This window comes from Vicugna pacos, chromosome 11, assembly GCF_048564905.1.
Source record: "Vicugna pacos chromosome 11, VicPac4, whole genome shotgun sequence".
Lineage (NCBI taxonomy): Eukaryota > Metazoa > Chordata > Mammalia > Artiodactyla > Camelidae > Vicugna > Vicugna pacos.
In genome coordinates, this window is record NC_132997.1 from 102,184,644 (window position 1) to 102,209,880 (window position 25,237).

The following is a 25,237-nucleotide window of genomic DNA, read 5'->3' on the forward strand; positions in this document are numbered from 1 at the left end:
ATTACTTCTAATAGTTTTTGGGTGGAGTATTTAGTGTCTTCTATAGAATGTATCATGCTATCTGCAAATAGTGACAGTTCTATCCCTTCCCTCCAAATTAGATTCCTTTTATTTCTTTTTCTTGTCTGACTGCTGTGGCTAGGACTTCCAATACTATGTCAAATAGAAGTGGCAATCGTGGGCATGCTTGTCTCTTTTCTGAATTTAGAGGAAAGGTTTTCAGCTTTTAATTTTTGAGTATGATGTTGGCTGTGGGTTTATTATAAATGGCCTTTATTATGTTGAGGCATGTTCCTTCTACCCACTTTGATGAGAGTTTTTTTTTTTATCATGAATGAGCATTGAATTTGTCAAATGCTTTTTCTGTGTCTATTGAGATGATCATGTGATTTTTGTCCTCCCTTTTGTTGTGTGGTGTATCACATTGATTTGCAAATGTTGAACCATCCTTGTAACCCTGCGATAAATCCAACTTTACTGTGGTGTATAATCTTTTTAAAAATATATTATTAGATTCAGTTTGCTGATATTTTATTGAGGACTTTTTGCACCTGTATTCATCAAAGATATTGGCCTGTAACTTAATTTTTTTTGTAGTATCTTTGTCTAGTTTTGGTATCAGGGTAATGGTGGCCTTGTAGAATGAATTTGGGGATGTCCCAGTCTCTTAAGTTTTTTAGAATAGTTTGAGAAGTGTAGGTATTAGTTTTTTTTTATACGTTTGCTAGAATTCCCCTTTGAAGCCATCTGGTCCTGGACTTTTATTTTCTCAGAGATTTTAAATCACAAATTCAGTTTCACTATTGATGATCAGTCTGTTCAAATTGTTTCTGCTTGATTCAGTTTTGACAGGTTGTATGTTTCTAGAAATCTGTCTGTTTCTTCTAGGTTGTCCGATTTGTTGCCATATAACTGTAGTATTCTCTTATGATTTTTTGTATCTCTGTGGTATTGGTTGTTATTTCTCTTCTTTAATTTCTTATTTGTTTACTTGAGTCCTCTCTCTTTTCTTCTTGGTGAGCCTGGCTAAAGGTTTATCTATTAAAAAAAATCTTTTCAAACAACCAGTTCTTGTTTTCATTGATCTTTTCTATTTTTTGGTATCTATTTTATTTATTTCTTCTCTCATCTTTATTATTTTCCTCCTTTTGCTAACTTTGGGGTTTATCTGTTCTTCTTTTGCTAACTCTTTTAGGCTGTAAGTTAGGTTACTTATCTGAGAGTATTTTCGTGTCTTGAGGAAGGCCTGTATTGCTATAACCTCCTCTCTCGGAACTGCTTTGCTGCATCCCATATATTTTGGAATGTTGTGTTTCCATTTTCACTTGTCTAAAGGTATTTTCTGATTTCTTCTTTGATTTCTTCATTGACCCATTGGTTTTTTAATAGCATGTTGTTTACTCTCCATGTTTTTTTTTTTTTCATGTTCTTTCTGTAGTTGACTTCTAGTTTATACTGTTGTGGTCAGAAAAATGCTTGATAAAACTTCTATCCTCTTAAATTTGTTGAGATTATTTTGTGACCTAGCATGTGATCTATCTTGAGAATGTTCCATGTGCACTTGAATGTGTATTCCACTATTTTTGGATGTAATGTCTTACAGATATCTACTAAATCCAACTGGTCTAGTTTGTCATTTAAGACCATTGCTGTCTTATTGACTTTCTGTTTTTATGATCTGTATTGTTGTAAGTGGAGTGTTAAAGTCCTCTACTATTATTGTATCATTATCAGTTTCTCCCTTTATGTCTGCTGCTATTTGCTTTATGTATTTAGGTGCTCCTGCATTGGGTGCATATATGTTAACTAGTATGATGGCCTCTCTTGTACTGATCCTTTGATCTTTATATATTGCCCTTCTTTGTCTTTTGGGTAGCCTTTGGTTTAAAGTCTACTTTGTCTAATGTGAGTACTTCCACCCCTGTTTCTTGTCATTTCCATTTTCATGAAATATCTGTTTCTTTCCTCTCACTTTTCAGTCTGTGTGTCCCCATCAGCAGTCATTTCCCATTTCCTCTTTCTAGTCCCTGGCAACCACCAATCCACTTTCTATTCTATGGATTTGCTTATTCTGAACATTTCACATAATTGAATCATATATGTGGTCTTTTGTGTCTGACTTCTTTCACTCAGCATATTGTTTTGCAGGTTAATCCCACTGAAGTATTTGTCAGTACTTTATGACTTTTAATGGCTGAATGATATTTCATGGTATGAATGTATCACATTTTGTTTATCCATTCATCTATTTATGTACATTTAGGTTGTTTCTACTTTTTCTATTATGAATAATGCTACTATGAACATTTATGTACAGGTTTTAATGTGGACATAATTTTTACAAATTGAAATATAGTTGATTTACAGTGTATTAGTTTCAGGTGTACAGCATAGTTATTCAGTATTTTTGCAGATTATACTCCTCAGAAATTATTATAAGATAAGGCTATAATTCCCTGTGCTGTGTAGTATATCTTTGTTGCTTATCTTGGACATAATTTTTTGTTTCTCTTTGATGTACAGAATTGCTGGGCCATAGGGTACCTCTATGTTTAACATTTTGAAGAGCTGCCAGGCTGTTTTCCAAAGTGGTTGCACTATTTTTCAATCCTCCCAGGAAAGTACGAGTGTTCCAATTTCTCCACATCTTCACCATTGGTTCATTTTTGTATTCTTTTATTTCTTTGCTGAGATTTTTTTCCATTTGTTTAAAAAGAATTTGCAATTTATTATGGAAGCATTTTTATGAAGACTGTTTTAAAATCCTTTTCAGACAATTTTGACATCCAATTCTTGGTATTGGTATTGCCTAATTGTCTTTTACCATCAAAGTGTGGTTTCCCTGGTTCTTCACATGGTGAGTGATTTTCGGTTGTGTCCTGGACATACTGGTTGTGATGTCAAGACACTCTTGATTCTTTTTAAATCTTCTATTTCAGCAGGTGCTCACCCTGTTTAGGTTCAGGGTGTAGGTTCTGGTCTTTTGTGGCTTTAGTTCCAATGATAATTTAGATCTCAGAGCTCTTGCAAAGCTGTCCAGGCCTGTCTTGTTCTTCTGTGCTTTGGGTGGGGAGCTTGGTGGGAGCAAGGGCTCTGGTGACCCCACACTTGGTTCCCCCAATTCTGGCTCCCAATGCCCAGTGTCACTGTGTCACCATCCACAGTGGGAGTCAAAGCCACTTGCCTGGCTGGAGGACAGGGCTTGGCTGCTGCTGTGGCTGTGGGCAGACCAGACCACCTGCCTGACTGTGAGGTCTGAGTGAAGCTACCCTGTCAGCAGTTATCAGCCTGAGAGGAAACCCACAGCCTGGGCCCCTCGCTCATGCCTGGCAATGCTCAGGCTGAGGCTACTGGCTGCTCTGCTCACAGGTGGAGAGACAGAGCCACTGACTTGATCTGGAAAGGCCCTCGCTGTTCCACTGGTCCCAGGAGGCCACTGGTGGCTCCACTTCTGTGTGTTTGGCTCTGAACAGTGATCCCTGCCTTTGCCCAGCTGAGCAGCAGGTGCTGGCCAGGGCCCTGGGGCCGCGGGACCATGTGGGCAGCTCTCCGGGCTGTGGGACTCAGCGCGCTTCTCCTCAGTGTCATGGCAGTGCCCACTGGTAAGGTCCTTCTTCTCTCACCCACGGAAACTTCTGGAGGCTCTGTAGATGCTGAGCTGAGGGGATCCCTGCTGTGACCAGCTGTCTGCTTGGGCCCTACTCAGCCAAAGAGGGTGGGATGTCTTAGAGGAGGAGGGCACATGGGCTCCAAAGTGCAGCCCCTGGAGATGCTTGTCCCAACACTGACTGAGCAGGTTCAGTCCCAGGGAGAGACCAGAGCCCCCAGCCCTACTGCTTGGAGTCGAGTGCAGGGCTGGGTCAGAGCCCAGATAGACTGGGGGGACACGGCCAGCTACCCATATCAACAGGGGTGCTGGTGGGTTCTTCAGGGAGACGGCCCCATCTCCTTCCCCTGGGACAGGGTAGGGGAGTGGGTAAGGGAATGGGAAAGCTGGCCACACTGGGCCACCAGGTGAGCATGGAGCTTGGTGCTGGGCCATGGAGGAGAGCCATAGTCCCAGAGAGATGCCACACCAGGGTGAGGGGTGGGGGGGCTGCTGTTACAGAAGCCAAGAGGCTAAGTCATGGACAGGGAGCTGTAAGGAGGTAGTCCTGCCAGAATAACATGGAGAAGCTGGAGATGAGAGCGAGTCCCTGGGGGACGGCACGTGGGGACATGGGAGCTATGATGAGTGTATGAGTGTGAACATCAAGTGTGAGCAACTGTGTGCGTACACGTGTGAGTATGTGTCAGGGCTGAGGGTGGGCAAGGGTAGCAGTGTGCAGTGCCCTGGAAGCTGATCCTGGGGTCCAGCCAGGAGGTGACCAGGAGCTGGATGCAGGTGCCCCTCAGGACAGGGGTGGGATGCGGTTCTGGCCGAAGGGTCCTGTTTTGTGTGAAAATGATAGACACAGTGCACATTGATGCCTGAAAAAGAATAGGTGGGGACTGAGTGGGTGGCAGTGATAGATGAAGACCCTGGGTGGGAGGTGGGAGCAACGTGCCTTCCTCTGCCCTGGGTGGGGGTATCTTTCCCCAACATGAATCCAGGACAGGCCCTGGAGCTGGTCTGGGGTGGCCCAGGCCAGGACTTCCTGGCCGCACCCACATACATGTCCCCAGCACCAGCCCAGGAGGGGAAGTGAGGACAGCGGGTCAAGAGGCTGTGATGAGATGGGGCTTCCCCAGGGCTGTGCAGGAAAGACCAGGGTGCAGAGGCCTAGAGAGGGTGTGGTTAGGGGATGGGTCCCTGGTCCCAGTGAAATGGAAAGGTCAGGGGGTGGCTGAGACACTCAGAGCCCTAGGAGGCAGCCTCGAGGAGAGTGAGCTGGATGGGTGGTGGGCGGCCAGGTAGGTCGGGCAGGAGTGAGTGAGGATATGGGGGGTGGAGGGGTGGGCTGCAGGGCCTCTGGTGGAAGCTGGGAAATGACCTTTGGCTGGAGGCTTGGGTGGGATGGTGGGAGGAGCCCCCCACCTCCAGGCAGAGGAGGACAGGGCACTTCTATGCCTAGGGGTGGGGTCACCCATGATGTGGGGGCTCTAGCAGGCTGAGGGGGGCTGTGGGGATGAGGATGTGGGCTGCACAGGGTGTGCAAGGACCCTTGCTCCATCCATCACCTCTCTGGACTGCTCTGTGGTGGGTGGGAGGACCTGGCTCTCTGCTGAAGCCTTGGAGGTGGCCCCAGTCTAATGCGGGCATCTTCTCTGCCCACTTGCTGCTGTCACTGACCCCCATCCGGCCTGTTCCATCTGCAGGTGGACCCAGTGACCTGCGGCTGGCGTACAGACACAGCCCATGTGATGGGGTCGTGTTGGTCCAACATAAGGGGGAGTGGGGACATGTGTGCAACCAGGAGTGGACACTGAAGGAAGCATCCGTGGTCTGCAGGCAGCTGGGCTGTGGCCATGCCGTGGGCGCCCCCAAGTACGTCCCGCTGCCTGGAGAGGTGGTGCAGCCCTGGCTCCACAACGTGTCCTGCAGGGGCGACGAGTCCTCCCTCTGGGGGTGCAGCCTTGGGGCATGGACGCGGAGCCAGTGCCCTTACGAGTGGGTGGTGGTCGCTCTGTGCTCCAGTAAGTCATGGGCCAGGGGCCATGGGAGGAGGAGGGAGGGTCCAGGGCTCCCTCGTGGGGGCCTCCAGAGTCCTTGGTCCCCGTAGGATCGGCTGGCCTCTCATCTCTCCTCATTCCTCCTGTGTTCGGAGTTGTTTGTTTTTCGTTCAACAAGCGCTTACTGACCAGGCACTGCTCTGGGTCCTGGGGGCACAGCTGTGGATGAACCGCATGAAGGCCTGCTGCCTGGGCCACGCTGTCCCTGGGAGGGACTGAGAGCACATGACTACGCAGGCAGAAGGGCAGTGCTGGGATGTGTGGGGGCCTCGATGCCTTGTCCTCGGGATCACTGCTGCTTCTGCAAACGCTTTCCCTGGAGGTCTGTCTGGAGGGTCCACAGCGCTGTCTGGACGCTTTATGTGCTGAGAGCTTGTGAGGCCCTCATGATGTGCCATCTCTGAGCTGACCCCCTGCATGGGTTGTGGGGCCCGGAGCAGAGTGAGAATGCAGGTGCCTGTGTTGAAAACTCAATGAGAAGGATTCCCCAGAGAGCAACACAGAACACTGAACCAGGCAGGGCCTCTGAGCAGGCCCTTTGTGCTGGCCCAGTGCTTATCCCCCAGAGGGAGGTGCAGGGTGGGTCTGGGCCCAGGATGGGGTGCCTGGTGGGGATGTCTGGGCACCGAGGCCGCTGGCTCCAAGTGCAGTGTTGCGTGTCCTTTGCAGACGGTACTTTCCGGGCGGTCCGGCTGGTGCAGGGCCGAAGCCCCTGTGCGGGACTCCCTGAGATCAGGAACATGAACTCGGTGGATCGCCTCTGTGGTCTGCACCAGGAGGAGGCCACGGTGTTCTGCCAGGAGCTAGAGTGTGGCCCCGCGCTCCAGGCCCCCCGCCAAGGTGGGGACAGCGCCAGGAAGTACATGACCTGCAAGGGCACCGAGCCAACCATCCGGAACTGCAGACTGAACAACAACCTTCGCAGCGGCTGTGACTTCCAGCAAGACGCCCAGGTGGTCTGCTCAGGTGAGGCCGACCCCTCGCGCTCCTGGGGGACCCCCTGGGGGACAGCAGGGAGCAGGGGAGTGACTGCAGGAAGGGTGGGTCCCCACAAACTCAGTCCTGCCTGAGGCGTGAGGTGCAGGTGTGGGAGGAGCTGGCTCTCCCCTGGACACCCGCACAGCTGTCCCCACTGTAGAGGGAGTAAGAGCCGGCTGGGGAAAGTGAGTGCAGGAACAGAGCGGCACAGAGCCGGGGTTCTGCATCCCGGCAGGGGTGTCTGCTCAGAACCCCCGGGCGAGTTGCGGGTCCTGGCTGTCTGCGGCATCTGTGCTGTTCTAGCTGCAACTGTTGCGTGTCCAACACGAGTCAGAGTTGGTAGTGAGTCACCCCTCCTGCCCTGTCTCTGGTCTGTGAGAGTGAGCTGGCCCTCTGAGAGCTGTGCTCTGGGGTTTACGGAAGGTGAAATGAGGCAAACTGTCCACTCTCTTGGTGTGCCCAAGGGTGTAGGGGTCTGCGGCATGAAGGGTGCTTTGACCTTGCCACTGAGACTGTGGGGGGCCTGGATGCCACCGCCCCTGGCAGGCAGAGGCTGTGTACCACATGTGAGCACCTGCAGGAGGTGTCCCTGACCTCTGACCTTGGGGAAGTGACCAGGGCTGTGCTGGAGCCTCCCGGGCCCAAGGATGGTGGGCCCAGGCTGAGCTGGTCATCTGAGAGCACCTGTCCCAGCTGAGTTTGTCTCTTCCTCCAGGACACATAGAAGCACGGCTGGTGGGTGGAGAGCACCCCTGCGCTGGGCGCCTGGAGGTGAGGCGTGGCCTGACCTGGGGCACTGTCTGTGACGCTGACCTGGACCTAGCCACCGCCCACGTGGTGTGCCGGGAGCTGCAGTGTGGTGTGGCCGTGTCCACATCTGGGGACGCCCGCTTCGGCCGGGGCTCGGGGCCCGTGTGGACGGAGGCCTTCCACTGTGAGGGCCACGAGTCCCTACTGTTCCACTGCCCTCGGGGGCCCGGGAACCAGTGCGGGCATGGCCAGGATGTGGGGCTCAGGTGCTCAGGTGAGGCCAGGAGGGTGTGCATGGTCCTGTTGAAGGAAATGCTGCTTCTGTGGGTTGAGGGGAGGGAGGAGAGGGAGGCAAGACTCCTGGTCACAGAGGGATGTGACCCCCACAGCCGCACCACAGAGCCCGGACTCCTCTGCAGAGATGTGAGTCGGGTGCTGAGGCTGAGTTGGGTGGGGAGCTGGTGGGAGCAAGGGCTCTGGTGCCCCCACACTGGGTGTGAAGGAAAGAAATTGCCACCTGCTTGGCCTGTGAGTGGAAGGACACTGATCCCCACCCCCCCTGCCCCACCCCACCCCCCGCACAGAGTTCCGGCTGGTGAACGGCAGCAGCGGCTGCGAGGGCCGAGTGGAGCTCCAGGTTCAGGGGGCCTGGGCGCCCCTCTGTGCCGCCCACTGGGACTTAGAAGATGCCACGGTCCTCTGCCACCAGCTCAACTGTGGCAACACAGTGTCCATACCCCCAGGAGGCCATTTTGGGGATGGGGGCTCAGCCATCTGGCCTGACGCATTTCACTGCGTGGGGACAGAGCCCTACTTGTGGGACTGCCCGGTGAGCACCCTGGGGGCCCCCGCCTGCGCCCCTGGCAATGCGGCCGCCGCCGTCTGCTCAGGTGGGTCAGCGAGGTTGCGGGACAGATGGAGGCTGGGAGTGGACCGGGCTCTCCTGGGAGGTGGGGTCCTCTCCCCTTCCAGGCCAAGGGGCCTTCCCGCTGACACCCTGGTGGCCCCTGCAGTGCCCCACGTCCCTCCCCAGGTCTCCCCCACGCCCTGCGGCTGAGGAACGGACAGAGCCGCTGTGATGGCCGTGTGGAGGTGTCCCTGGACGGAGTGTGGGGCCGCGTCCTGGACGACGCATGGGATCTGCGCAGCGCTGGCGTGGTGTGCGGGCAGCTGGGGTGCGGAGGGGCCGAGCAAACCTACGAGGCGCCGGCGCCTGGGCGCGGGGCTGTCCCACTGGGGCTGAGCAGCGCACGCTGTCTGGGCACCGAGACCCGCCTGGCCCAGTGCAACGTGTCCGTGTCCCTGCTGGTGGCCGCGGGGACGTCGCGGGACGCGGGTGTCGTGTGCTCCGGTGAGTAGGGGCCTGGCGGCCGCCCCCCCTCCCTCTGGCCCGGGGAGCGGCTGCCCTGACTGGGTCTCTCGGCAGGGAGCCATCGGGTGCGGCTGGCCTCGGGGCCAGGCCGCTGTGCGGGGCGTGTGGAGGTGCTGCACGGGGGCACGTGGGGCACCGTGTGTGACGATGGCTGGGACCTGCGGGATGCCCAAGTGGTCTGCCGGCAGCTGGGCTGTGGCCACGCGCTCAGCGCCCCGGGGGCGGCGCACTTCGGGGCCGGGGCCGGGCGCATCTGGATGGACGAGCTGGGCTGCGAGGGCCAGGAGTCTGCGCTGTGGCAGTGCCCGTCGCGGGGCTGGGGCCTGCACGACTGCGGGCACAAGGAGGACGCCAGTGTCGTCTGCTCAGGTGGGTGTCTTAAGCTGAGTCCCCTACTGGGGCAGTTTGGTTTGAAATGGTCGTGTTGTTTTAGCACATAAAGTAACACCCACGTGCTTTCCTCGGATTCCACTAGTGTCTCCCCGCCCAGCTCTTCCTGGTTTGGAGGACTCCGTAGCTCACTGCGTCAGTGTCCTCTTGCTACAGAGATGCTGCGGGACTAAGCACGTTCTTCCCTTTGGGGCTGGGGGGTGGGGAGGAGGCCGGGGTGGGGCTGCGTCTGCTACTTGTTGCTCCTGGTCCTGGTGCTGCACTGCCTAGGGTCCTTCTCTCTTGCTCATGAGCTCATCTCACATCTGTGCTTGAGGTTTCCGTCTTGAAGTCCTAACTTTGATCCATGTTTCAGTGTGCTGGATGACTTTTTCCAGATATTTTTAAGGCAGAGTATGAAGTTTTTTAGCTCATATATATCTGAGACTCCTCTGTGGATCTCGTCTGGCTGTGATTATTCTTAATGACCGAATTTTGCCGTATGCTGGGGGCACCTGGGAAGTCCTGCCTCCCCGGGCATCTCCCGGCAGCCCTCCAGGGTGGGTCTGGGCATCCCAGGGTGGCCCTTTCTCACTGATTTTGGTTCCTGTTTTTGCTTTAGAAAAGTTTTCTTCAACTTTGTTGGCGGTCTTAGATAACTGCGTTTATTTCAATCTCGTATTTCTTTGTGAGTAGCAGGCCCCTGGTTTTGGCTCTTCCTCGTCCTTTTTATCTGGGCTGGAGTGCTCGCTCTTTCCTCACGCTTTCTGGAGCTTCCAGATCACCGACTTGCTGTTCTGTCACTGCTGGCCGTCATGCTCTTGGATGTACGTGTGAATGTGCGTTGTGTTTTCAGTTTCCTTGAAGTTCTTCCTTCTCTGTGCTGTGGCCTCTTCGGGCAGCTGCAGGCACTGGCTGGCTGGTAGGACTCTGCTGCTGGGGACACTCTGTTTCTGTTACGAGTCATCCTGGCAGCAGGTTTTAAAGGCGAGAACAGAGGCAGGCAGTGCACCCTTGAGGCCCCAGCATGGAACAAGAATGGGTGACTTGTACCCCATTACCTTGGTTGGCCAGAGCCCCGAGGCCAGCACAGATGCAGGGCTGGGAAACAGACTCACTCAAAGAGCATGGATACAGACAGGAGGTCTTGGTGGCCACTTCTGTAATTACAGATGTGTCTCCTTCTGGTGTTTTTCCTAAGCTTATTTCAATTCATTATGATGCTTTCAGATGCAATTCTTATCCACGTTCCTGGATTCATCCTCAGATGGGCATTTTTGATGTATTACGGGCTTTTGTGACATAATTTTAAGGGGCTGTCTAAGACCCCGTCACGCGGTGATATTATGCCGTCTACCTAATGCATCGCACTGTCGTTGGGCGTGCACTGCTCAAGGGGAACGAGCCAGTGCTTGAGCACCGATCAACCAGGCCCCATACTATCTCCAAACTCAGAGATCTGGGCTAATTCCTGGATTTTTTTTAATTAAATTTTTTTATGATCACTGCTAAATCGATCATCTTGTACAAAGGATTATTCTGCATTTCAAGTAATTTCCAAGGATAGATTTCTGGACAATTCAGCTGATGCCTGCTGACTAAGATGTTACAACTGGAGATTAAATCTGGTTATCTGTGGTCAACAGTTTCCATCTTTGGGGTGGAAACTGATGGGATGTGGGGTTGATATGAAGTGGATGCCAGGTGCTCACTGGGTCAGATGCCCTTGCTTGGCATTGGTCTTGGTGCTGGGACCCCCTCGTCTCCGCCTCCTCCTTCAGAGATTTCCCTGGGCTGACTGTGTTTGTCTTCCAGAGTTAGTGGCCCTGAGGCTGAAAGGTGGCACTGGCCGCTGTGCTGGGTGGCTAGACGTGTTCTACAATGGGACATGGGGCTCCGTGTGCAGCAATGCCCTGAAGGACACCTCGTTGTCCATCATCTGCAAGCAGCTGGCCTGTGGGGAGCAGGGCTGGCTGGAGAACAGACCCGTCCACACTGGCTCGGGCATCTTCTGGGTGGACCACATCCAGTGCCGCAGGCTGCGAAACTCCACCCTATGGCAGTGCCCCTCCGCTCCATGGCACCCGCGCTCCTGTGTCCCTGGAGAGGAAGTCTGGATCACCTGTGCAGGTGGGCCCTGGCAGTCTCTGAGGGGCCGGGAGGCAGCTTAAATGTCTTGATAAGTCCTCTGCAGGGGCTGCTGTTGGCCCATGGCTCGGAGCCTGGGAATCACTTGGGCTCCACAGGCTTCATTCTGAAGATTTTCAGGGCATTCACACTGGGAGGGCCGCTGTTTAATCCAACAGGATTGTCAGAGAAAATGACACAGGATCCCCGGGAGACCCTGAACTGCTCTTCCACCCGCAGCTGCCCAGGTACCCCTCCCACCGCCTTCCTGTCCACTCCCCATCCGGGTTCGGCCCCGCGGTGACCACAGCCCCCTTTTCCAGAGGAGGGCGCGCTGCGCCTGCTCGGGGGCGAGGACCGCTGCTCCGGCCGCGTGGAGCTCTGGCACGCCGGCTCCTGGGGCACCGTGTGCGACGACTCCTGGGACCTGGCGGACGCCGAGGTCGTGTGCCGCCAGCTGGGCTGCGGCCGGGCCGTGGGCGCCCTGGTGGGGGCTGCCTTCGGGCCGGGCTCGGGGCCCGTGTGGCTGGACGAGGTGGGGTGCGGGGGCAGCGAGGCGTCCCTGTGGGGCTGCCCGGCGGAGCCGTGGGGCCGCGGAGACTGCGGGCACAAGGAGGACGCGGGCGTGCGCTGCTCCGGTGAGTGGGCGGGGCCTGAGGCGCCCTCTGTCCTTTCCGTGCGGGAGGGTGGCCGGGGGCGCGGCAGGGTTCCGCGAGGGTTCCTTTGGAGTATCCCTCTACCCTGGGTGCGCCAGAACCCAGGCCTGAGGCTGCCGGGCGCTGGGGCACAGGCTGCCTCTACGACCTCCATCTCGGGTTGAGGGGCCGGGGGAAGGTCTGGGCTGCCTTCAGCCGCGTTTGGCTCTCAGACCCCGCCCACTCTCCTGCAGGTGACAGGGAGACCACGGTCCTGCCCCCTGCATCAGGTAGGTGAGTGCTTCCTCAAGCCGCAGCTCGCACCCTCCTGTGCAGCCCCACCCAGAGGGGCCCTGCAGGGGGCTCTGCCTAGGGGGGGTGCCTGGTGTCTCCTGCAGAGGCCATGCCTCAGTCAGCCCCTCCCCAGGCAGGAGGGCAGAGGTCAGGAAGACCAGAACCAGGTGCTGGAGATGTCCGTCTCGGAGGGTGTCCCTGGGCCAGGCTGGGTGGAGAGCCAGAGGGAGGGACCATGAGCCCAGGCCCCGCCGGGCCACTCCTCTGGGCCTTTCCCTTGCCGACGTGGGGGTGAGGTGGGGAGGTGCGCGAGGTTGGCCCCAGTATGTCGTAGCCTCTTAGACACTGCAGCTCTGTGTTCAGAGCACAGACAGGACCCTAAGAGCTGTCCCCCAGCCCCTCTCTCCTGTGTCCTCCTCCCTCCTGGACACCCTGTTGGCTTCAGCCCTGTGACCTCAGGCCGCCCCTGGGGGAGGAGCAGCACAAGCCCATGGCTCCTCTGGGCGCCCCGCCCCCTCCTGCTCAGGTGGTCCAGGCCCTAGGTCATAATACCGTGGGCAATGCAGGCACACAGGAAAGAGCCGGCCTCTCACTGTCCCTACAGGCCCTCCTCTGAAAGCTCTACCTGCCTTCAAGGCCCAGACGCTGCCCATGACCTTCTGCCTGGTCCTCAGCTCCCTCCTGCTTGTCATCTCACTGGTCCTGGGGATACAGTGGTTCCGGGGCAGAGGAGCCTGTAGGGGTAGGTGCGCGTGGTGATCGAGGTTAACACTGGGCCTTGCGGACGGGGAGGCTGGTGGGGGCAGCACTCTGAGACCTTAGCCCATCGCAGGTCCTCTGTCCTGGTCACTTCCCTGTGTGCTGGGTCCCCCTCGGACCACCCCCCATCCCCAGCCTTGGCAACTTCCGAAGACGTGAACCCATGAGTTGGTGACAGGGGAGCCTGGGCCCTCTCTGGGTTCTGGAGGGGCTGGATGAGACCTGCAGTTCGGGGTTCGCTCTGTGGGAGAACAGGGCTCCAAGGAGAGAAACGTGCATCAAGGACCCTCGGCAATTCCTCAGAGCCCCCAGGTCCTGCTTCTCTGTCTGTGCCCACAAATCCTGCCCATGGCCTGGTGTGCCTGGTGAGGCCTGTGGCCCCTGGTGGGGAACTGTGGCAGAGGCCCCCGGGGTCCAGGGAGTCCTGCGCCCATGAGACATCCCACAGGGGCCCCATGGGCCGGCTCAAACCACGGGGAATGTCTCTCCTAAAAGGTTCTGGTGTGGTCTCTGCAGGTTCTGGAATGTTGGGAACTCTGCCCTCAGAAGGTGTTTATGAGGACATCGGAGCTGTTCCCGGCGGGGAGAAAGACGAGGGGCCTGGCGTGTCCTGGGTGCTAGCGCAGGAGGAGGAGTATGACGACGCAGGGGAGCCCGAGCCCGGCTCCGAGGAGGAGGAAGCAGAGGACGGCACTCCCCTGAGCTCCGTGGGTGTGCATCTCTGTGCCCTGGCGTCCGTGGCACTTGTCCTGCTGTACTGCTCCTGCTCCCAGGGCTCCGCTCCGGCCAGCCCCTACATCTAAAGCTGCTGAGAGCCCCTCTCGTGTGTGTCTGTGACCCTCGCTCCCGCCCCAGGCTTGGCGTTAGGGTGCTCGGTCGCCCCTCAGAGTTGCTCCTTAGACTGAAACCTTCTCGCGGGTAGACTGGGAGCTTAGGGAGGCCCTGAGTTTTATCTGGCTTCTTTTCATGGCTGCGCAGAGTCCCCCAGTGCCTTGTCTGCGGTCGGCTGCAGGGGCTGAGCAGGAACGCACCCGCCACCACGCTGTCCAGCCCTGTCTCACTCTCTGGCCTCACAGAGCAGCAGGAGGCCAGGGCCCGGAAGCCCTGGGAGCTCTGAGGAATTGCTGAGGGTCCCCAGTGCGCACTTCTCTCCTTACACAGGTGGTGCTCTGCACAGCCTGGGCCTCCTCCAAGCTCAGGCTGGGAACGAAGACCACAGCAGCCTCTGGCCCAGGACGTGCTGACTGTCAGCTGGCCGTGGGGGACACCAGCGAGACCAGAGGGTGGGAGAGAGCCCAGTGTGCCTGGGGGCTTTCGTTTTCCTTGTTTCTTAAAGAGATTTATTAAATCATGCATCCTTAATTCATCTCAGAAACTTCCCTCATATGCCCTCGTGGCCCAGGTTCTGATTTTGGCCTCTTTTCTGCCTCCCCCTGGTCTGCTGTGGCTTCTGACGTTTTTCAGTGGTGTCCTCACCACGGCCTCTTGTGCGCACGCTTCTCCCAGGGTGTGGGGTGGGGATCCCTGATGAACCAGCTCATGGCCACCCTCCTTTCTTCTGCAGACAGGGCTCCATCTAGTTCAAGTGTTGTGCCAGATTCTCCAGCACTCACAGCTGTCCTGCTCTGATGACCCCACTGAACTCTTTATGACCACACCCTCCCTGACCACACCTCCCTGACCACACCTCCCTGGTCACACCCTCCCTGGCCACACCTCCCTGACCACACCCTCCCTGACCACACCCTCCCTGGTCACACCCTCCCTGACCACACCCTCCCTGACCACACCTCCCTGGCCACACCTCCCTGACCACACCCTCCCTGGAAAATGTTTCCCTGCCTCTTCTTCCATGTGTGGGTCTGGTATCAGTTTGCAGATGACCAGACCCACCTATATCTAGATGTTTCTGAACTCCCACTTTCCCATCTCAGAATCCGGGGAAAGACGGGGTTTAATTATCCTGTGAGTCTGTCCTCTGCAGCGTCTGTCCAGTGATGCCACTGATTATCACTTACCCCTTAATGTTTACCCTCAGGGTCTGGCCAGCCCGCTGCAGCCGTCACTGGCACTGGGCCCTTAGGGTCTCTCTGAGGGGAGGGAGGGTGTGGAGCTACTTTAGTCAGCCCAGGAGTTTGCGTGCCCGCAGACCCAGCTTCACCACTAGTGTCTGGACCGCGTAACTCTCTGTGGGTGTCCTGGGCACTGTGGGGTGTTGAGCAGGACCCTGGCCCCCACCCACCAGATGCCAGTTCAGTACCCTCCCGCCCGTGGTCATGACACAAAATGTTCCCAGCAGCAGACCTGCCTGGGCTGGGAACCCCTGGGCCGGAGGCAGGCTTGATGGGGTGCTGGGCATGTGTCTAAACCACTACGAGCCTGTAGGATCCAGCAAAAGAGGTTTTCTTATTTATGAGTTTATTTGTGTAAAGAGTCTTCAAATATAAAGATATTAACTCCTTAGCAATTACACATACAATGAATCATCTTCATTGAAAAGAACATTACATAGAAAAAATGTAAATTTTAGCCAAATTATAAGGTGGAGAAGGTTTTGCTAAGTTGGAGCTTGAGTGGGTGTTTCGACTCTCCGTGGCAAGTCTCCTGGGGTTTCATTTGCACTCAGTACTCGTTGACGGTTTACTCTCCTAAAAACGTTCGCTTTTGAGACTCTTAGCAGCAGCATTGGAGCTGGGGGGTGATTCAGGAAGTCTTGTTATATTTGGAATATTTGCCTTCTTGTGATAGAAATTCTCATGTTTTCATCTGTTATGTTTATCCTTGTTCACATGATGAGTTAGTATTTAAGTATAACTTAAGGAACAGTATTTATTATACAGACTGAACTACAGAAAAGAGACAGAGCATTGCCTGACCCATGGCCCGCGGTGCCCGAGGGGGTGGAGGTAATGTGAAGCCCCTGTTTGCAGCTGGAGATGTGCACTCAGACACAGCCACTCAGTATACCCCTGTCTCAGGTGCTCCTGGGAGGGGACATGTGGCTGTGGTGTTGGGGTCTGTGTCTCAGACCTCATTTGGTAGCACTAGCATAATTACAGCACCCCGGCTTCAACCAGAGGCAGATTCAACTAAGGGTGTGGGGTTGAACCCTGGCCCAGCCACGTCGGAGCCTCGGGACCCACGACTTCCTCACCCTGGAGCGCCCGCAGGGACTTCAGCATATGGCGCCATCACAGAGAAGTCAGACAAGATTTGAGAGTGCAAGTGATCAACAGTCAGGTATCATTATTGCGCCCTTTAACCATGACTGCCAGTAACTACAATATGGTGCTGGTGATGCAAGTGTTCCCCACCCTTTGCAGTTATCCGGCAACCCTAGAAAGAGATTCTCCGAGTGTGAGTGTTTGCAACTTAGCGCAAATGCTGCAGTGAACACCGGCAGAGTTTTACCAAGAAGGAGGCAGTGCCTAGAAAGGAAGTTGTGGTTTCTTAATTGCTGATCTCACAAATTGTTCAGCAGTTTAGTAAAAATATAAACATCAATACTGGGGACCCTTTTACATTTATGGACAGAAGGATGGAGTTTAGCTAAATTCCCGCTGCAAATCTTTTGAGCCCCGAGCAGGAAGTTTCATCTGCTGCCTCTGGGTTTAGGCTGCTCCCCAAGGAAAGCAGTAGGTGCTGGGTTGATTGCTCAAGGCCCCGCCCCTGACCTGACCTGGATTCCCTCTCCCTGAGCCCAGCCCCCATCCTGCCCACCTCGTGTGGGCTCCCAGCTGCCTTCACAGACTCAAAGGTGGAGAGAGCTGATGGCCTGGGGACTCAGCTGGACTCCAGCGCCTCCAAGTGTCTGTCCATTTGGAAGCAGAGGTGGCACCCTCAAGGGGCAGGGACAGATGTGAGAGGTGCCAGGGAGAGTGAGGACACTCTGAATCCCTGGTGCCCAGGGAAGGGTGTCCACAGCTCCAGGGCTGCCGAGGGCGAGGGCATTGAGCATGGAATGGAATTTGAAGACCTGCCACCTGACAACACCCACCTTAGTCACGAGGTGGCCCTGGCAGGCCGGCCTCCCTCCCCCACTATGTTTAGAGTTTTCTTTCTCCAGGACGTCCCAGGGAGGGGTCTCTCTCAGTGTGCTCCTTTGCAAGATCCCAGGGACATGGGGAAGTCTCCTCTGAGGTCATCTATGAGCAGATCCTTGAAGACTGCATGGATCTGAGTGGTACAAACCTGAAGCCTGGGGACTGACCAGTGACTGTGGGGGCTCCTGTACCCCACTCCTACTCTGACATCAGGACAAGGAGGCAGCCCTGGAGCTGAGAGTTCAGGGGCGGGGATGTGATGGCATGGGTCTCAGCCCTACTGTGGCATTTAGCACGGGCCCCATTGGGCACCTGGTGTGCAGAGGAAGGAGCAGGGAGGAGCCTGGTGCTCCCAGGAGGGAAAGAGGACTGTGAGGGGTGCTCAGAGAGGCAGTGGGGCCAGTTCCCAGGGCTCCCAAACCCACTAATATCTGCATCCCTCTCACCGTCCTATGGTGTGCTGGCTCCACCCTTTCCTGCTGTTCTGGGTTCCCTGAGACCCCCAGGCAGGCAGCCCAGCCTCCGAGACCTTGCGGAGGGGTGACAGAAGGCGCCTACAAGTCAATAAATCTTGTCCTGATCCCTAGGACCCCCACACTCTGCTCTGGTGGTTAAAGGGAGGGGAGCATGGCACACCTTGAGCCCAGTCCGGGAGTTAAGCACCTGAGCCAGGTCTTCCTGGGACTGGTCAGAGAGGCCCCAGCACAGAGCTGGTCACGTCCACCCAACACTGCCCACTGGCGTGCTATGTGCTGGGGTGGGGCCCGGAGGACGCGTGGGCAGCAGCGCAGCCGAGATAGACCCTGGGTGGGCCTTCCTCTCCTCTCCCCCAAGGCACGTGGCCCGAACTCCTGCGGGGGTGCATCTCTCTGACAAAGTAGTAGCCTCACTGGACCAGGGTCCTGGGCAGCCCCCTTGGCAGCCCAGGTGGGCCCTGCCCAGGGTTCCCCGTAGGCCAGGGGGAGATCTGCACCGACAGCTTGGGGTTGGAGACACCCCTGCGACCTGATGACCAGGTGACCCGCGCACCTTCAGGCCGGCAGGTGATGCACAGGGAGGTGGCCCCTCGGCGCTGGGAGAGGAGCCCCCCTCACTGGCGTCCTCGCCTCCAGCTATGACGACGTGGCCGCGGCGGCGGGCACCGGGCGGTGAGCCGACTGCTCCTCCACCGGCACCTGTCCCTTGTGGGGCTTCCGGGAAGGACTTGGGTTTTCCTGGTTTGGACAGATTCATCTTTGGGACTTTCACTAACAACCCCCCCTCCCCTGCCGCCGCCCTCAATGCAGATATGTTAATAAAGGTCGCCCGATTTAATAAAGTTAGAGCCTCTATCCGGCCTCGCGCTGGTGGGAACAGGGTCGGTAAACCCTGCAACGCTGGACGATGCCGGTTCCCACCCGGTGGTGCCCAGAGGCTCCCGAACCCTGGGACGTGTGGCGGGAGACCCTGCCCCAGGTGCCCCCCCGCTTTCCCGTCAGCCCGGCCCTGTGGGCCCTCTGCACCCTCAGCCCTTCCTGGCACCGGTGCCGCGGGGTCCCGCTGGGTCCAAGCCCGGTGCCCGCGCCCCGCACTGCCCTTGTGCGCCGCCGCGCTCCATTCCGACCCTGCGCTGGAGCTTCCCGCTCCCCACAGACGTGATCTGGGGTGAGGGGTCCGTTGTTCCCACGGCCGTCATGTTTTTCTGTTTTCAGGCAACATTTTTGTTCTTACGAACGAGATGCGCTTTGTAGAGAGCGTGAGAGAGAGGCTTATCCAGAAGAAAGAAATGCTCACAGTGCAGTTGGTAGCAATTGTTTCCCTCCTAAAAACATACTTGAAAACCTCTGAGGCACACTCCTCCCTGCGGTCCCTATACCAGCCTGAGACAGCCGACTGAAAGGCAGTGCACTAGCAGAAAAGGGGAGGACGTGAAGGCGGTGATGAGGGTGGGGCTCAACCTGGGAAAGGATGGACACTTTTCATGGGGTACACGAGAAGGGATCCAGAATATTTGCAGCTATGCATATGCACACTCGTGCACAGACCACACACACACACACACATCTGTGTGCGGCCTGCACACACGGGGCTCTGTCTCCACCTCCTCCCTGGCCAGGTCCCTGTGCCCACGAGCCCCAGGCCTCAGAGCACCAGGAGTTCCCGGGGGGGGGGGGCAGCTGGTGGCCAGGGACGGACCCTCGGCGGACTCACCCCCTCCACGCCGCAGTTTTGCAGTAAAGGTTTTGGTTTCTGTTTGCTTTAGTCCTGTTTCCGTATCTCAGTTCCTTTTTCTCCCTGACAGGGAAGAGAATGCTCTCATTGGGGCCCTGTGGCCTCCACACTGCTGCCTGCTCCTGGTGTGTGTGTGTGCATGCCTGGCTGCGCAGGTCCCTGAATGTAGCCCCCCCTTTCTACAGAGAACAAAACCAGGCGCGGGTGCTTGGCCTGGGAGAGCTGCATCAACAGCTCTCAGAGGTCGGAGCCCACCTAGTAACGGAAGCAGCGTTTCGCTTGTGTCACGTGTACTGTTTCCTGCTTCATTTCACCCATTTTCTCCTCGGTGTCCTCAGACTAATGGCTCATTACAGGCACAGGTTGTTCCAACAGCTGTGGTTTCCTTTTTGTTTAGCTTCCCCACCTCTGTGGCAGCCTGGCAGTGCGGGTCCTCAGACATCTCCTCTGGGTCCTCCCCACCTTCTCGAAGAATCCTTACTTCTCAGCACTTGCTGGTGTGTCTCCTGGCGTCGTTCCCACAGCCCCGGGACTTCTGTTGGCCTCTCTGCAGAGCCCTGGTTCCTTTAAACGGACCCAGGCATGAGGTTAAGTCGTGCCAAACTGACCTCACTGTGGTTTTTACATGCTACTAGCTACGATAGTCCTTTTAACACATTACATGATTTGGGATTCTCTTGTGCATGAAGGACTTGTGCATGTATGTTCATGTTGGAAATTGTCCTGTCATGTTCTTTTTTTTCTTCCTTTGATTTCAAAATAATAATGGCCTCTTAGACTGAGATGTGGAAGATTTTGCCTCTTTTTTCTATGGAAGAAATTATATATGGTTGGAATGACTTCACCTTAATGTGGGACTATTAATTATTTTGAAGGAAAAACTTTAAAGAACTTACTCAATTTCAGTACTCAGTAATTAATTCAGTGTGTAACTATTTTTTCTCGAATTAGTTTTGTTTACTTATAAGTTATATTTGTCTAGATGTTTATTCATTTGATGTAAGTTTTCAAACTTATCAGCTTAAAGTTGTTTGTAGCATCCTCGTGTTGGACTCATTCTCATGCCTCCTTTTAAATTCTTGATGGTATTGGTTTGGGTCTTTTTTCTTTTTATCAGTCTTGTAAGGTATTTATTTTGTGTCTCTTTAAACATGAAATTCTGGCTTTTATATGTTCTGTTTCATTAAATTCTACTCTTACCTCCCACAACTTTCATTTTTCTTGGTTTTATTGTAGTTCTTTTTCTCACTTAAAATCACAGCTCATTTGTTTTTAGTATTTCTGTATTGGCATGTAAGCAACACATTTCATGCTAAATACTGTTTTTGCGGAGTCTGCACGTGTTTCGATGTGCAGCTCTGCATTGTCACTCAGTTCTAAGTGTTCTGAAGACTCCGCTAGGTGTTCTTCCTTGACACATGGGTTAGTTAGGCGTGTATTTTCAAATATCTGAATATATCAGAACTTTTACTTGTCTTTCTCCAAAATTTTATTGTGGAAAACTTCAAACACACAGCAGAGTTAAAAGCATTTGCACCAAACAGCTGTCTACCCACTGTTTAGGTTTCCCTGCAACGTTTGCTTGCTTACTTTAGCGTGTCTGCCTTCTGCATGCATCTTGTCACCCATGAACTTATATTTTTTGATTCATTTCAGTGTGCTTGCAGATTTCAATACACCTCACCTAAGTATTTCAGCATGCATTGACTAGAGTTCTATTTTTTCTTTTGTTGCATAACTTACATATAATGAAATGCACAGATCTTAAGTGTATGTTCATTGAGTTTTGATAAATGCATAAAGCCGTGTAACCCAAATACCTACTAAGTTATAGAACATTACCGCCACTTCCAGAAGGTTCCTTCCCAGTCAGGTCCCATCCCTTCCCCGATGTAACCACAGTTCTAATTTTTCCTACTGTAAGGTAGTTTTGTATGTTCTAGACTTTCACGTAAGATGGTATCGTACAACACGTGCTCTTGCGTCAGGCTTCTCTTGCTCAGCGTAGTGCTTCTGAGGTCCATCCACGCTGCTGTGTCGAAAGTCTGTATCTTCATGGTGCTGAGCAATCTTCTACTGCACGACTCTGCCACAGCTGGTTTCTCCCGTTTCTCACCGATGAGCACCTGGGCTGTTTTTGTTTTTTGGGTGAATGAATAAAGCTGCTTCAAATTTCCTGCACTCGTCTTTTTGTGGGCATATGTTTTAATTGTCTTAGCTGAGGACATGCTGGATCACAGGGTTGATGCATATTTAGTTTTATAGGAAACTCCCAGACCTTATTCCCAAAGCACCTCCACCAGATTTCATCCCCACCAACAACGGAGGAGAGTTCCAGTTGCTCCACATCCTTTCCAACACTTGTTGTTGTCAGTCTTGTCAGTGTTAGCTCTTCTAGGATGTGTAGTGGTATCTTATTGTGGTTTTTTAAATTTGTGTTTCCCTGGAGGAAAGTGAGCAATAGGATGGTTTCTCAGAGAGATGATGGTGGAAATCAAGCCTGGTTGTGATCATTGTTCTGGCTCACCCTCCTTTCCTTCCTTCCTTCCTTTCTTTTTCTTTTTCTTTCTTTCCTTCTTTCAAGTCTCCATCAAATCCTTTCTCCTATTTCCTTTTGGTTTCCCTTTTTGATATTTTTCCTTTCTTAAGTTAAATTTTATTTTATTTACATATCTATCTACCTATCATTTAAAAAAATAGACTATTTTTTCAAAACAATTTTTTCAAAGCAATTTCAGGTCACAACGGAATTGATCAAGTAGTACAGAGATTTCCCATATACCCCCTGCCCTGCTCAACCCCCCCACTATTGACACCCCTCCAGAATGGTACACTCATTACAACTTATGAAACTTTACTGACACATCATTATCACCCACAGTCCATAGTCTACATTAGTGTCTATGTATTTCATCTTTTTTATTTGTGAACTTTATACATTAATTTTTAAATTGAGGAATAATTGGCATATAACATTATATTAGTTTCAGGTGTATAACATGATTTGATATTTGTATACACTGAAAAATGATCACCACAGTAAGTCTAGTTAACATTCATCACCACATATAGTTACAAATCTTTTTCTTGTGATGAGAACTTTTAAGGTTTATACTCTTAGCAACTTTCAAATATGCAGTTCAGTATTATTAACTGTAATTGCCATGCTCTGCATTACATTCATGACCCATTTATTTTATAACTAGAACTTTGTACCTTTTGATCCCTTTCACTCATTTTGCTCACTGTCCACCTCTGCCCCACCTCTGGCAACCACCATTCTGTTCTCTGTATCTAAAAATTCATTTTTTAACAGACTGCGCATGTGAGATCATGAGGTATTTATTTGTCTTTCACTGTCTTATTTCACTGAGCATCATGCCTGCAAAGTCCATCAGTGCTGTCACAAATGGAAAGATTTTCTTCTTTTTATGGCAGAATAATATATATATATATATGTATGTATATATATGTCATACCTTCTTTATCCATTCATCTACTGATGGACACAATTTGTTTCCACATCTTGGCTGTTACAAATAATGCAGCTATGAACACTGGAGTGCACGTATCTTTTTGAATTACTGTTTTCATTTTCTTCAGATAAATACCTAGCAGTGGAATTACTGGATCATGTGGTAGTTCTATTTTGAATGTTTTGAGGAACCGCCATACTGTTTTCCACAGTGGCTGCACCAATTTACATTTCTACCAACAGTGTATGAAGGTTCTTTTTTCTCCATATCCTTGCCAACACTTGTTATTTCTTGTCTTCTTGATGATGGCCATTCTAACAGCTATGTGGTGACAATTCACTGTGGCTCTGATTTGCACTTCCCTGATGATTATGATCCATGGACCTGTTGGTCACTGTATGTCTCCTTTGGAAAAAGTGTCTATTCAGGTCCTCCGCCTATTGGATTGTTTATTTGTTCGCTATTGTGTTGCAGGAATTCTTTATATGTTTTCAATATTAACATCTGATTAGATACATGATTTGCAGATATTCTGTCTCGTTCCATAGGTTGCTTTTTCCTTTTGTTGATTGTTTCTTTCACTGTGCAGAAACTTTTTAGTTTGATGTAGTCTAACTTGTTTATTTTTGCTTTTGTTGACTTTTGGTGTCAAATCCAAAAAACTCTTGCCAACACTAATGTCAAGGAGCTGCCAGCCTATGTTTTCTTCTAGGAGCTCAATGGCTTCAGGTCTTATGTTCGTCTTTAATCCACTTTGAATAAGTTTTTGTGTGTGGTATAAGGCAGTGTTTTGTTCTTTTGCATGTGGCTGTCCAGTTTTCTCAACACCATGGATCAAAGAGACCAGACTGTCTTTTCCTCATTGTGTATTCTTGGATCTTCAGTCATAAGTTAATTGACCATAAATGTAGGTGTTTATCTCTAGGCTGTCTATTCTGTTCCATTGATCTGTATGTCTGCTTTTATGACAATATAATGCTGTTTTGATTACTACAGCTTTGTAATATAGATTGAAGCCAGGAAGTGTGATGCCTCCAGCTCTGTTCTTCTTTCTCAAGATTGCTTTGGCTATTCTAGGTCTTTTTTGGCCCATACATATTTTAATATTATCTGTCATATTTCTGTGAAAATAATATCTTAACAATAAATGGCTAAAACCTCTGAGACTGGTGTTTGGATGTGTTCCAGGTATTAAACAATGTAAATCAAGAGCTATGTAAAACTTAAGGTGAATGGGCCACAGAATGAAATGCTTTTGCCACAACTTTCTCAGAATTCAACTATTAGTAATAATAAAAAGAAAATCTAAAATTTGAGTGTGATAATGTGTCAAAGACTGATCTAAGAACTTTAGGTTTTATAGATACAGGCACCCCAATGTTCACAGCAGCATTATTTATGATAGCCAAGGCATGGAAACAACCTAAATGAACATCGACAGATGACTAGATAAAGAAGTTATGGTATATTTATACAATGGAATGCTACTCAGCCATAAAAAATAATAAAATGTTGCCATTGGCAGCAACATGGATGGGCCTGGAGATTGTCATACGAAGTGAAGTAAGCCAGAAAGAGAAAGAAAAATACCATTTGATATCATCCATATGTGGAATCTAAAAAAAAAGACACAAATGAAATTTACAGAACAGAAATAGACTCATGGACATAGTAAACAAACTTATGGTTCCCAGAGGGAAAGGCGATGGGAAGGGATAAATTGGGAATTCAAGGTTTGCAGATACTAAGTACTGTTTATAAAATAGGTAAACAACAAATTTCTACTGTACAGCACAGGGAGCTATAGTCAATATTTTGTAGTAACCTGTAATGACCAAGAATATGAAAATGAAAATATGTGTGTGCATGACTGAAACACGATGCTGTACACCAGAAACTGACACAATATTGTAAAATCACTATACTTCAGCTAAAACATAAAATCAAATAAAAGAGAAAAAGGAACTTTGGGTTTTATAAAATGTAATTCTCCCCCAAACTCTGTAAGATGTTGATTACTGCCTCTGATTTTCAGGTCAAGAAATGGTGACACACGGGAGTTTGGTAAAATGTATGTCGTGTTTCCTCATATCTTCACATCTCTGAGTTAACATTCTTCTTAAATGTCCGTAGAATGTTTGAAAAGCCTGAGTCTACTCAGACTAATCAGGTTTAACTGAAAATGACTGTTAGAAGATAGCTGCAAAACGCGCGGCGCAGCGTCTGACTCAGCACAGACCCTGCGAGCAGTGGGGCGAAGGGGAACCTCGGTGAGCCGGCAGGGTAGGCCCCCCAGTCCTGCCCTTTGTGGCTGGTGGGGCCAGAGCTCCAGGCCAGTGAGTGATGGGCTGATGGGGTGAGCTGGGGGGTCAGGGCTCTCTGGGGGTTAGGCTGAGCTAACAGAGGAGAATTTCTGGGCCAACTGTTTCCTGTCCAAGGGGAAGGTGGTGAAGGAGGCACTACAAAGGGGTGAGTGAGGGGCTTTGGCTCGGGGAGGAGTGTAGCCCCCACCCCCACCCTGGGCTCTGCCAGCAGCGTGGGTCCTGGTGCTGGGGGACAGCGGCGGGCGGA

At 52.3% G+C, this 25,237-nt stretch overlaps 1 protein-coding gene across 1 annotated transcript; it reads left to right on the top strand.

The window, feature by feature from the left end:
* Window positions 1-3,569: 3,569 nt before the first annotated feature.
* On the top strand, window positions 3,570-14,298 carry SCART1 (scavenger receptor family member expressed on T cells 1). The gene is made up of 14 exons (XM_072972194.1): window positions 3,570-3,602; window positions 5,299-5,616; window positions 6,322-6,618; window positions 7,346-7,668; window positions 7,967-8,270; window positions 8,414-8,731; window positions 8,807-9,121; window positions 10,937-11,251; window positions 11,437-11,496; window positions 11,572-11,886; window positions 12,138-12,173; window positions 12,782-12,919; window positions 13,453-13,647; window positions 14,098-14,298. The coding sequence occupies exons 1-14, from the start codon at window positions 3,587-3,589 to the stop codon at window positions 14,178-14,180; spliced, it is 3,033 nt and encodes a 1,010-aa protein (XP_072828295.1). The 5' UTR covers window positions 3,570-3,586; the 3' UTR covers window positions 14,181-14,298.
* The last annotated feature ends 10,939 nt before the right edge of the window (window positions 14,299-25,237 follow it).

What these genes read in the sequence shown, in the direction of transcription:
- SCART1 (XM_072972194.1), top strand. An exon ending in CGCGGGCGTGCGCTGCTCCG is followed by an intron (nt 11,887 to 12,137) that starts GTGAGTGGGCGG and finishes ACTCTCCTGCAG; the next exon opens with GTGACAGGGAGACCACGGTC. An exon ending in GGGCAGAGGAGCCTGTAGGG is followed by an intron (nt 12,920 to 13,452) that starts GTAGGTGCGCGT and finishes TGGTCTCTGCAG; the next exon opens with GTTCTGGAATGTTGGGAACT.